Source organism: Gymnoscopelus microlampas (genome assembly GCF_963454915.1).
Source record: "Gymnoscopelus microlampas genome assembly, chromosome: 11".
Taxonomy (NCBI): domain Eukaryota; kingdom Metazoa; phylum Chordata; class Actinopteri; order Myctophiformes; family Myctophidae; genus Gymnoscopelus; species Gymnoscopelus microlampas.
This window is the reverse complement of record NC_139948.1, coordinates 47654943-47669241: the sequence shown is the minus strand read 5'-3', so window position 1 is coordinate 47669241 and position 14299 is coordinate 47654943. Positions and strand designations below refer to the sequence as shown.

Below are 14299 nucleotides of genomic sequence, written 5' to 3'. Positions count from 1 at the left end.
CCCTCAGGTATGCGTGTTGAGTCCTCTCCTTTAGTCCCTGTATACACACCTGACTGCATAGCCACGCACAGCTCCATCATCAAGTATGCCGACTCTCACAGTCACAGACTTTGCCTGTCTTGTCTAGGTCATGTATGTCTATGTCTTTGTGTTGACGTTCTAGTTTTCTCGGTTCTATGGTCATGTCTTCCCCAGATGTATCCAATTTGTAATCAGTCCTCATGTGTATATAGTCTTGTTCCCCAGTCAGTTCTTGTCGGGTCATTGTTTGTTTGTGTTGCATCTTGTTAGTTTGTCTGTGATGTCTTATGTTAACCTGTATTAAAACACCCAATCGTGGGTTTTGATTGAACACTATTCTGCCTGGCTGTCCTGCATTTAGGGAACAGAACAACCCAACAGCTGCTCTGTGTCAACACGACCAAGGAGCTGGTCGTGGTCTACAGGAGGCCGAGGAGAGTGAGCACACACCTATCTTCAGGGTCAGTGACTGGTGAGTGAAATAGTTTTCAATCCAAAATATACATGTTGTCATTGGGCTACTTTTATGTACCTGCTTGCCGTTCATCCATTGAAAATGGATCATGTGTGGGTTTTATTTTTACCAAAATGTACACACACACGCTACTTTTTAACCTCACAAGAGTTTTGCACTCGGTGCACAGATGAAACAACAGGATCTCACAGGCAGGACCCCTCCCCCCATTGACTGATTGATTGAATATTTTATTAGGCAGAAATGTAAATAACAGCACAAGTACAGTTAAAAAAAGTCCGTCCAAAAAAGTACTTGCGGTCTTGTTTATTGAAGTCCTTGGTATTCAATTCATAGACATATAAAGTAGCATCAACAGTTCAAAATGATCACAAAATACAGACAAAAAAACGATATGTACAGAGTCGGAATATATGTATACGATTTTATACACATATTATATTATAATATATGTATAAAATGTACAATATATGTACAAAAGCAGAAATGGGGGCTGAGGATGGAAACATATAAGGGGTCGTGTCCATCAAGAAATGGTTTTGCCTGAGCGCAGCTTATGTTTTGTTCACAACGGGAGTGCCCTGTTTTTGGAAACCCCAGCAGTGTGACAGGGAGCTGAACGTCTGTCTTGCGCTTGCGTGTTGAGGTGTGCTGTTTTTATATGCTTCCTGAGAGCTGGTATATTTTGGAAGCGTCTTTAGGCGAGCGCCTGTCGTTTTCAGCTGGGAAGAAACACTTAAAAAATATCCTAAGGGTGTGAGTGTGCATGCTTGTGTGTACTGCTTATAGTCTATATCATGTTTACATACTAACAAAGACTTGAATATGGGACATTATAAGATTCTAATGATGATTTACAGCTGCTCAGATTTAATTAGAGGGGAAGGGTGGGGGTACATTTTCTGAATTTGAGTAATGATTATACTTGCATTTTTTGGGGTTTTTAAAAGCCTTAACATACATTCGGTGGATGCACCAAGAAAGAAAGAAAGAAAGAAAGAAAGAAAGAAAGAAAGAAAGAAAGAAAGAAAGAAAGAAAGCAAGAAAGCTACAAGCTCTATTTCCATCCACTCACACGTGTTATGACCCTATGCACTGTACAGTGGTATCATGCAAAATATTAAGTTTTATTACAGTGAATCAGCTTTGATACCGTCAATACTGTTTGGTCAGTTGTATTCATACAAATAACCACTAAAGTTAGTGATACTCCATGACAGAAAGGTTCTACAATACATATGAACAACTAAAACAGACACACAACTGTAATTGCAGATAAACACCAGCAGATGTCAGCATAGCCTAAGGTTTTCTCAGGTCCATGGACTGGCTCCAGTCCCTTCCAAATGTCATCAAAATGTCACCATTTTTATTAAGTGTTGGGTACTAAAATTGATGGATTGCTTGAATACTTTATTAGTCATAAATGTAAACAACACGTGGTACAGTCAGACATTAAGGCTAAAGTGATAACACACAAACAAAACTCATCAATACTGTACTCGTCTATGTGCTTAAGTCTTCTCTGTTAATGAGGAGAATCCTGTTGATAGTAGGTTGTTGTAGAGAATATGATCTCTGCTGTCACTCTGTGTGAGACCGTTTCACCTTTGATTCTCATACAGCTCATCGTTTAGATTCAAGTCAACATTCCATTGCACCGTGTCAAAAGTTAACCCTTCCCTGGACTCTGTATGCAGGTTGATAAATATAAATGTGTAAATATGGTATGAATTTTCATTTTTATTCTGCACTTTTCTAAAATAATTTGCCTATGAGAAGAATAGATATGCTGATGAGTTGTTATTTTTCCACTGTTATCATACTTTAAACATTGAGCTGGTTTTATTTTCCAATGTGTTAATAAATACTCATGATCAGCAATTATTAGCCCATGCAGCTGTTTCTCTGTCAGTGGAGCCCTGGTGTTAAAATGGAAGTTTCCAGTAGGGTCTTATGCATTTGTAGTTGTACAATTTTTTTTTTTTTGTATTGAGGCAACAGACTTGTGATATTAGGCCAGCTGTGTCTCTGTCAATGGATCCCTGGTGCTAAAAGGAAAGTTTTTACCGTTACACTTGTAATACAGTAACTGTGATTCTGAGAGCAGATACAGACTCCTAAATTTGTTTTACTCATTAACTGATTTATTATGATTCTTATTAACTGATTTATTATGTCTACCGCTGCACATATTCATTCATACAACCTAAATGTAGTAAAGATATAGCATTTATTTGTATACACATTTTTTTCCAACTTGTTTGCTTGTATTTGTTCTACAGGTAGACACTTTTGAATTCCAATCATCACAAAGGGCTTTTTCAGCGACATATTCAAAATGAATATCATATAATAAAACATCAACTAAACTGATGTATCATTTTGATATCGCCTTTGTAAGGCCAATATTGGCCGGTATAACGATATGATGACCAATTAATTGTGCATCCCTGCTTAGTAATTCTATTAAAGTCACTGACAATTACATATTGTTGTTATTCCTGATAGACATTATTCCTGCACATTAATGAACAAAATGTTTATTTGAACCTAGACATGAATGCCATAATATAAAACATACAATCAAGTTATTTTACCAAGGTAGAAATGTAGACAAGATTTCAACATTATTTTTTTTTGCAATGCGAGGCGTTGTGAGCATGTTGATCAGCTATTTTCACAATGTTTGCCTCTTTCTCAGGTAATATTTCACAATTTGGCCAATGTTTGACCAGTATTTATAGAATAGTTTGTTGATCTTTGGATTTAGCACTTTAGAAATGTGCAGATACCCCTACAATTATAGTGTATTTTGGTTTGTTTACTGTTGAAAAAACTATGTTGCACATTAAGCTGATCCCCCCCCCCCCCCCCCCCGGGGACTCATGGGACCCATTACTTTACGTTCTAAATTTCATTTTTAATTCTTAATTGATATTAAAAACAGAATGTACATAATAATCATAATTTTTACTTTTGAATTATTGAGTACTTACTTTGACATACTCCATTATAAGAACATATCACCAATAAGTTTTATTAGTTTTATTGTTGCACTTCATAGTGAGTCAAATCCAAGGACTCCAAATTTACACATTAATTACAACTGCTGATTTCTTTTGAAGGATCACATTTTCCTTCTACAATTTATAATCAACTACATAAAAATAATAACATTGGAATCATTGTATTCTTGTGTTCACACTGAACATTAGATATTGTCATTCCTGACATTTCTGTACAGTACAATAATGAGAGAAAATGTTGAATTGAAGTTAAAATTGACTGCCATGAAATAAAATATATAATCAAGTGCTTGTACCATGGTACGGTCTCACAGACAGGTCATATGTTTTGAGCTAAATACTCAATTTACAATAATTAGTATTTGACTGTACATCAGATGCAAAATTAAGTTATTGTTTCAATTTAATATATCTATAATACATCATTAGGAACAGCAGATAAATGACTTGATTTGAAGTGTCAGTTGACTAAAACTAAACCTCTGAACACATTTGTTGTCTTTTGATGATGATCAGAGGAGCAGAGTTTTTACCATTATTACTAACCTGAGGACTGAAGAATGGATAGAGTTTCTCAGTGAAGGTACAGCCAGTGAAAGAGTAGAGATGAACTCTGGTCTCCACATCATAAAAGGAGACCAGACCCTCCTCATAATCCACAAACACTGCCACTTTCTGGAGCTTCTCTCTCACAGGGAGGAGGACATCAGGTTTAGCAAGAGCCCAGTACTCATTTCCATTCCTCAACACTATAGTCCAGTAACCATTGTTGGGGTTCAGTGCGATTGGTCCCTTCCTGTTGATGGACTCTCTGGCCACTCCTAGATCCCAGTCAGTCTTCCCTTTAACCTGAACCTCATAGTAAAACCTTCCTGATGAGAAGCTTTGTTTTCCTAAGACACAGGGACATTCAGAGAATCTCTCTGTGTTGTCTGGGAGATCCTTTATCTGCTGTGTGTTTCCGGCATGTACTTGTTTTCCATCCTCAGACAGGATGAGATAGGGACTTGCTGTATCAGGGTCCAGAGTTACATCCACTGCATATTGCTGGATCCTCCCCAGCTCAGCATCATACAGGTTCTCCATCTCTTCACTGAGTGTCTTCTCCAGCTGAGCCACAGCTGTCCTCACAGTCCCCACATATGAAGACTGATGGACATTTACCCTTGTCCAGTCCTTGATGGGTGGAGGGGTCTTGATGGATCTGAAGTTCTGGAGGAGGTGGAGGTGGTCTTCAGTGTGTGAGAGCTGCTCCAGCTCAGAGCTTCTCTTCTCTAACTGAGTGATTTCCTGTTGCAGCTCTTTAATGAAGCCTTCAGCCTGTTTCTCTGTTGTTTTCTGCTTCTCTTCAATCACATCGATGACCTCAGCCTGGCTTCTCTCAATACAGCTCGCCAGAGCAGTGAAGACCTGCACACTGTGTGCTATCTCTCTGTCTGCAACTTTCTTGCTGATTTTTACTGTGTGTTTGACCTCCTGAATCTTCAGTTTCCTCTCTTGTATCATTGTCTGAACTTCAGCCTCTGTCTTTCCCAGTTCAGCCTTCTTTTCTTCATATTCCTCTTTCAAAGATATAATTTGATGTAACTTGTGGTCTGACTCAGTGCAGAACTGACAAACACACACGTGGTCAGTCTTACAGAACAGCTCCAGAGGTCTGTCATGGTACTTACACATAACGTCTTCCAGGTTCTTTACAGGGTCGATTAGTTTGTGTCGTTTTAATGCTTTAGAACTCTGATGAGGCTCCAGGTGAGTCTCACAGTAGGAGGCCAGACACATCAGGCAGGACTTCAGAGCCTTTAGTTTGGTCTCAGTACAGACGTCACAGGAGACTTCATCTGGTTTAGCAGGTTCCTGGTTTGTGTTGGATGTTTTTTTTTAGCTCCTTTGACTTCCTGAACTGATCAGCCATCTCTGAGAAGACTTTATTAACTGAGAAGTCTGGTCTCCTATAGAAGGTTTCGTTACATAGTTGACACTTACACACATCAGTGTTGTCCCAATGCTGTGTGATACATGTGTTGCAGTAGTTGTGTCCACATGGAGTGGTGATTGGATCAGTGAACACATCCAGACAGATAGAACACAGGAACTGCTCTTCAGAATGGAGACTGCTGGCGGATGCCATTTCTACACACTGTGAAAATATAAGTGAAAACATGATGTGTTTTTTTTTATTATAATGCTCTTCATGTATACAGACAAACCTAAAGACATATACAAGGCCGATGCCCGTTGGAAAGGATGCCTGTTGGGAATGATGCATGTTGGGAACACATTCCCCTCTGGTTATGCTAACCCATTGTATCCGTTGTCAGGCTATTTAGAACTGTACATTATCATAGTACTTAAGCCAGGCTGTACTTCTCGAGATACATGAAGCAAAGATATGCCGATAGGCAGAGATTGCACACATTCATAGCTTTATACAGTGTAGCACTGGTGTAATGTAGTTGCAACAAGCCCCAGTGCAGGCCATTTAGGACGCCCCCCCCCAGCCACAGTGCACGCTATAGTGAAACACACACATGGATTGAGTATGTGGTCTTCACAAAACACACATACAGGGCTCATCACCATGCCAGCTTGTGATGCACATTTTCATCAATATTTAATTTTTGCTGTCACACATATAAAAAAGTGGTCAATAATATTACCATAAACACCCCTAATGTGCCATACTGTCTATGCCTATGTGTTACACATTTTAAAAGCTAATCTACAAGCTCACAATGCATGGTGACATGATGTGAGCTTATACAGATCAGCTTTGATTTTCTTTTTTTATAATTTGTTTGCTTGTTTGTAGTTTTTTTTTAGGGCTGGGACTTTAACTGATTAATTTCAATTAACTAATTACCAAAAATGAACATGATTAAAACAATTAAGGCATTTTAATCGCTTCTCAAGTCAAATATTGATATTCGATTAAACATGCGATTAATTTTGATTAATTAATTACAAAGCCTCTAATTCATTTGATTTTTTTCCCAGCCCTAAGTTTTTTTAGTTTTTGCCTATAATGACATACCCAACATTTGGGGAGCCCCATATCAAGCGGTTTCCTGTTTACCAGTGTTGCCATCTCTGCTTATTATGAGCGACTTTGAGCTTGTTTTTTCTGTAAAGTAACTTGGCTTATTTCTAAAGTAGTTGCTTATTTGGGCTTGCTTCCTAATGTTGTTTTTGTCATGTCAAGGACCCCCAGATTAATATCTATTTGTGTTGTTAAAATGTTTCAAAAATATTCAAAACATTTCACTTTTCTTTCAATACTTTTTTTGAAAATAGCATATCTACTGTACAAGCTCACAACACACCGTGGCACATTGTGAGCGTGTAGATCTGCTATTTTTCAAATAGCTGAAAGTGGTAAATATCTGAAAGTGATAAAGTGGTAAAACCTAGTTGCTGCTTTTGGCCTTGTTTTCATAGACCCATGTCCGCTTGTTTCTCTTGCAAAATCTGGCAACACTGCTGATTACCTGCATTACACAGCAGCGATTACGATGCAGCAGCTAGGCTCATCAGCAGATGTGACTTATAAGGGCCCAAATGTGTTCTAAGAGCAGCATTCAATTTCATTGGCCGCTGTGCCCATTCAATTTCATTGGTCCTCGGGACCCCCCGCCCGACCCCCCCCCCAAGCGGGGTAGGGGGCGGGGTTAGAGGTGACATCTGCGGCTCATCACTGGTACCAGGAGATTTGATCACGTAACCCCTGTTTTAGCTGCACTTCACTGGCTGCCAGTCGCCTTCAGGATTGATTTTAAGATTTTACTGCTAACTTTTAAAGCTCTTAATGGTCTAGCTCCTAGCTATTTATGTAATTTGGTTGAACCTTATGTGCCAGGGCGCACCCTTAAATCATCTGGCCAGGGTTTACTGGAGATTTATACGGCTAAGTTGTTGACCAAAGGAGGTCGGGCCTTTTCTATTAAGGCCCCCAGACTTTGGAACAGCCTACCAGAGCAACTAAGGTTAACCAGATCATTAACGAGTTTTAAATCCCTGTTAAAAACCCACTTCTACAGAATGGCCTTCTTAGCTCCCTGAGACAAATGTTGCCTATTATTGTGCTGTTTTATTGTAAAATGTAATTTATCACTGTTATTTCATTATTGCATTGTTGTTGTTGATGAATGCTGTTTTGATTGTTCAAGCACTTTGTAACTTTGTTTAAATAAGTGCTATACAAATAAAGTTTTATTATTATTAATAATAATAAATATAATAAATAATAATAATAATAATATATAATATAATATAAACATATAAGAGACAGACAGATATACACAACTACAATTCAGAATGTCATACAATCAGCTTACAGGTTACTGGTATGAAGAGTGAAGGTAGGTAGAGAAAAAAATCTCGCCTGCCCTAAATGTAATTTCTGGGAACGCCACTGGAGGTGAGTGGGCACATATTATGTCAGAGGACAGTGTTACTTGAGAACAGGAGATCAAGCTAAACTAGTTTGTGTTTGTCACGTGGTTTCCAGGAAGGTGAACAGATTCTATCTTGATGAGAAAGTCTTAGACCATGCGTAGGTGTTATGCGGTCAAAACAGAAACGTACATGATGAGAGATTAATGAAGAGCACCACAGGATTTTAAGGAATGCAGTCACGAGTTTGATGACCCATGTACACATGATAAAACATACTCCATTCTTTTAAAAAACAACGTTCACATGTCACATCGTGTCGCATCGTGATGTGTTGTAGATCACCTATTATTTGAATAGCCGATAGCCCAAGTATAAAATAGGGCTTCATTGGTTAATGCATGTTTTGTAATCTAAATCTACAAAGTAGTTGCCTTTGAGATGTGGCGGAGTGGAAGTATTACGTATTAAAAAAGAAATACTTAAATCAAGTAAAAGTGCCTTGAACTGTAAGTACAGTACTGGAGTAAATGTACTCAATTATTTTACTTAAGTGGAGAAATACTCTGTTACAAGTAAAAGTCCGGAATTAAAAATGTACTTGAGTAAAGGTACAAAAGTATTAGCATCTAAATATACTTAAGTACTAAAAGTAATAAGTACTCATTATGCACAATGTCCCATTTCACAAGTTGTATAATGTATAAAATCCTTAGAAAATTGCAGATCTACATAAGCTCACAACACAGTTGTGAGTATAAGTATAACATTTGCCTCTGAGATGTAGTGGAGTAGAAGTAAAAGTACTGAAAATTGGAAATACTCCAGTAAGGTAAAAAAAAATACCTCAAAACTGTACTTAAGTATGGTACTTGAGTAAATGTACTTAGTTACTTTACACACTGAATGTACTTAGTTATTTTCCACCACTGACTTAGACTCTATATAGCACAGAAATACTTAATTCAGACAGATAGAATAACTGTGTAATTTCAGGCATTTTTGTTACGTGTTGTGTACTGAAATGTATGGATTGATTGAATACTTTATTGATCAGAAATGTAAAGAACATGTGATACACTCAGACATTATGGCGAAAATGATAACACACAAACAAAACCCTCATCAATACTGTACTCACCTGTCTATGTGCTTAAGTCTTCTCTGTTAATGAGGAGAATCCTGTTGATAGTAGGTTGTTGTAGAGAATATGATCTCTGCTGTCACTCTGTGTGAGACTGTTTCACCTTTGATTCTCATACAGCACATCGTTTAGATTCAAGTCAACATTCCGTTGCACCGTGTCAAAAGTTAACCCTTCCCTGCACTCTTTTGCGTTGTGTGCAGGTTGACAAATGCAGAATACAATTTTTAATTCATACCATATTTACCTTTATATTCTACTTTTCTTACATTTTTTTCATTGAGATTAATATAATATTGGCCGAGAAGACCTGAAGAGCTGTTATTTTTCCTCTGAGATCATATTTGAGTACGACTTTAAACATTGATTGTGGTTTTTCAGTGCGTTAATCATCAACCATGTTTCTGATCGAGATCCTTGTAATAAAGATATTGTTTTATAGCATAGTCATGTTGTTTGCACTGCAAGCTGTCGTGTACTGTGGACTTTGACCTCAAGATGAGTCTGCATAGGATTTATGTTAGACAGTGTTTCTCAAGCACTGGGTCAGGTCCTATTTCTGGGTCACACATCCTTTTATCCCTGTAATTGATTAAAATATAAAAAAAATACTTTTCAGAACTAAAAACAAAAAGTCAATATAGTCAAATATTTTTCAAAATAATTCCGGAATTCTTAAAAAAAAAAAAGAATTCCACAAATGTAACAGCTCACAGTGGGTCACACTGCGTCGTGCTGTGAGCTTGCAGATCAGCTATTTGTCAGGGCGGGGAACTGGTGTGCAACTATTATATTCGGCATTACCCCAACGGCCCAACCCCTAATCCTAACCTGACTGATTTAGAATATTCACGATGTGTCTGTAGTCAGGTATCATATCGTTGCTGACCTCATATATCTCCATATTTCATTTACATATGTTTTTTTCATGAATTATTGCCCTGCTTCATCATAAAAAAAGTGTCACACAAAAGTAGTGAAAATAGTCCCTCTTTCTTTAGTGCGTCGCCCAGGTGGCGCTAAACCCTAACCTTTAACCTCACAGAAACTATGCCTGAACCCTAACCTTAAACCTCACAGGAACTATGTCTAAAGCTTAACCTTTAACCTCACAGAAACTACTAACCTTTAACCTCACAGAAACTATGCCTGAACCCTAACCTTAAACCTCACAGGAACTATGTCTAAAGCTTGACCTTTAACCTCACAGAAACTATGCCTAAACCTGTAACCTTCAACCTCACAGAAACTATGCCTAAACCTAACCTTTAACCTCACAGAAATATGTCTAAACCTAACCTTTAACCTCACATAAACTATGTCTAAACCTAACCTTTAACCTCACAGAAACTATGTCTAAACCTAACCTTTAACCTCACAGAAACTATGTCTAAACCTAACCTTTAACCTCACAGAACCTATGTCTAAACCTAACCTTTAACCTCACAGAAACTATGTCTAAACCTAACCTTTAACCTCACAGAAACTATGTCTAAACCTAACCTTTAACCTCACATAAACTATGTCTAAACCTAACCTTAAACCTCACATAAACTATGTCTAAACCTAACCTTTAACCTCACAGAAACTATGCCTAAACCTAACCTTAAACCTCACATAAACTATGCCTAAACCTAACCTTAAACCTCACATAAACTATGTCTAAACCTAACCTTAAACCTCACAGAAACTATGCCTAAACCTAACCTTAAACCTCACATAAACTATGTCTAAACCTAACCTTAAACCTCACAGAAACTATGTCTAAACCTAATCATGTATGGGTTTTATTTTTACCAAAATGTACACGCACGCTACTTTTTAACCTCACAAGAGTTTTGCACTCGGTGCACAGATGAAACAACAGGATCTCGCAGGCAGGACCCCTCCCCTCATTGACTGATTGATTGAATATTTTATTAGGCAGAAATGTAAATAACAGCACAAGTACAGTTAAAACACTTTGTCTAAAAGGTCCGTCCAAAAAAGTACTTGCGGTCTTGTTTCCATTGAGGTCCTTGGTATTCAATTCATAGACATATAAAGTATTATCAACAGTTCAAAATGATCACAAAATACAGACAAAAAAACGACATGTACAGAGTCGGAATATATGTATACGATTTTATACACATATTATATTATAATATATGTATAAAATGTACAATGTATGTACAAAAGCTGAAATGGGGGCTGAGGATGGAAACATATAAGGGGTCGTGTCCATCAAGAAATGGTTTTGCCTGAGCGCAGCTTATGTTTTGTTTACAACGGGAGTGCCCTGTTTTTGGAAACTCCAGCAGTGTGACAGGGAGCTGAACGTCTGTCTTGCGCTTGCGTGTTGAGGTGTGCTGTTTTTATATGCTTCCTGAGAGCTGGTATATATTTGGAAGTGTCTTTAGGCGAGCGCCTGTCGTTTTCAGCTGGGAAGAAACACTTTGGTCGGCAAATATCCTAAGGGTGTGAGTGTGCATGCTTGTGTGTACTGCTTATAGTCTATATCATGTTTACATACTAACAAAGACTTGAATATGGGACATTATAAGATTCTAACAATGATTTACAGCTGCTCAGATTTAATTAGAGGGGAAGGGTGGGGGTAGATTTTCTGAATTTGAGTAATGATTATACTTGCATTTTATTTGGGTTTTAAAAGCCTTAACATACATTCGGTGGATGCACCAAGAAAGAAAGAAAGAAAGAAAGAAAGAAAGAAAGAAGGCTACAAGCTCTATTTCCATCCACTCACAAGTGTTATGACCCTATGCACGGTGGTATCATGCAAAATATTACGTTTTATTACAGTGAATCAGCTTTGATACCGTCAATACTGTTAAGTCAGTTGTATTTATACAAATAACCACTAAAGTTAGTGATACTCCATGACAGACAAGTTATACAATACATAAGAAAAACTAAAACAGATACACAACTGTAATTGCAGATAAACACCAGCAGATGTCAGCACAGCCTAAAGTTTTCTCAGGTCCATGGACTGCCTCCAGTCCCTTCCAGATGTCATCAAAATGTCACCATTGTTATGTGTTGGGAACTGATGTTGATGGATTGCTTGAATACTTTATTAGTCATAAATGTAAACAACACGTCCCACAGTCAGACATTAAGGCTAAAATGATAACACACAAACAAAACCCTCATCGATACTGTACTCAATTGTCTATGTGCTTAAGTATTCTCTGCTAATGAGGAGAATCCTGTTGATAGTAGGTTGTTGTAGAGAATATGCTGTCACTCTGTGTGAGACTGTTTCACCTTTGATTCTCATACAGCACATCGTTTAGATTCAAGTCAACATTCTCGTGTCAAAAGTTAACCCTTCCCTGGACTCTTTCACGCTGTATGCAGGTTGAAGTGCAGAATAAAATGTGAATTCAAACCATATTTACACATTTATACACATTTCTAAAGTTGTTTTTTTTAATAAAAAGGATAGAAGAGCTTAAGAATTGTTATTTTTCCTCCAATATCATCCTTTAAACTTTGATTTATTTATTAGCCCAGCTGTGTCTCTGTCAGTGATGGTGATCTGACATCTCTATAATAGATAATATAATAGTCGACTTTAAAATGCTTATAATGCATCATAGATGTGACCTTTATTGAAAGTGTCACTCAATTTTAATTGACACTTCAGGTTCAAAGGAAACAGTAAACCAGTGAATTTATTTGTCAAACTTTCACATTGTGTAGATTATTTCACACTGACACACCCACATCAGGAATGTTTCTGTTCACAATACTTCTCCATATAAGGACATTATTACCTATTAATTAACCCATTTAGACCGGGAAAGAATCTGTGTCATTTTTTATCTCTTTGGCTATTCAAAAATAGCAGATCCACAAGCTCATAGTGCAGCACTGAGTGCCCCGCTATGAGCTTGTAGATCTGCAATTTTTTTGAAAAATCGTGAACATTTGTGCACATCTTTGAATATACATATATGTTCAATGTTCAAATGTTCCCTTTAAAAATATATAAAAAAGAAGTGAAGATTTTTCAAAAATATCAGATATACAAGCTCATAGCGCGGCACTCGGAGCCGCGCTATGAGCTTGTATATCTGATATTTTTGAATAGCCAAAGTATAAAATATGGATAAAGTGGTTACACAGATTGAATGGGTTAATGTTTATTACAAGGACCGTAACCACTTTCAACATGGCTCTCTTTGATCATGTCAACAATAGTGAAAATAGAAGCTCACAACACGTCACATTGTGATGACGCAGAGTGAATAGACAACAATTAACGCCCCGGATTCGAACCCGGGTGTAGCTTCGTGGAAAGCTTAACATCTTAACCACTAGCCTAAAGGGGAATTTCTCCCCCTTGGGCGAGGGAGATATTAGGCTTCTGGTCATCAGGCAGAGAATCTGAGCCTCTACTCATCTGCTACTGGCACACCTGCCATCCTATCCACCTTATTCCTGGCCACGCCCACCAGGTAGGGGAGTAGGGGGGGGGTGGGGAGCCCCATACCAAGGGGTTTCCTGATTACCAGTGTTGCCATGTCTGCTTATAATTAAGCAACTTTGGGCTTGTTTTTTAAAGTATAGTTGCTTATTTGGGCTTGGTTCCTATTTTTTTTTAAACCAGTGGTTCCCACTGTTTTTTTCATGTCAAGGACAAGGACCCCCAGATTAATATGTGTTTGTTTATCCGAAAACTGTAAAGTGGTAAAACTTAGCCTAGTTGCTTCTTTTGGGGTTGTTTTCATAGACCTGGCCACTCATTTCTCTTGCAAAATCTGGCAACACACTGATTACCTGCATTAGACCTGCAGCCTACTGGGGAGGAAGTGAACAGATAATTTGTAATGTAAGGTCCTTTAAATGGTTAATATAGTGTTAACACCCATTACCACTGGTAGACAGTAACTAGTACATTTTTGTGAGTACTGTACTTAAGTAAAACAATATATATTTATATTGTTTGGTTGTTGTTGTAACCACATGCCTAGCATTCACTACATTTCAAACTGACAAAAATATAGTATGAATTAACCACTTAAGCCCTATTTAAAATATAGTGAAAATAGCTGATCTACAAGCTCACAACGTGAAACGATGTGATGGTTCATGAGCTTGTAGATCTGCTATTCCAATTTATTGATTTATGTATTTACTTATTTATTTTATGTTAAAATATCCAATACAGCAATGCATTGATATTAACTCGTCACTGCCAGATTTATTTCTGGCTGTGTTGGCCAC

General features: G+C 37.6%; 1 protein-coding gene across 1 annotated transcript; it reads right to left on the bottom strand.

Moving 5' to 3' along the window:
* Positions 1-3999: 3999 nt before the first annotated feature.
* LOC311054814 (E3 ubiquitin-protein ligase TRIM21-like) lies at positions 4000-9160 on the bottom strand (the record flags this gene model as incomplete). The annotated part of the gene is given in 3 exon segments (XM_084070816.1): positions 4000-5404; positions 5406-5665; positions 9059-9160. Coding segments are annotated over 2 exon segments (1656 nt in total). The 5' UTR covers positions 5657-5665; positions 9059-9160.
* Positions 9161-14299: the final 5139 nt, after the last annotated feature.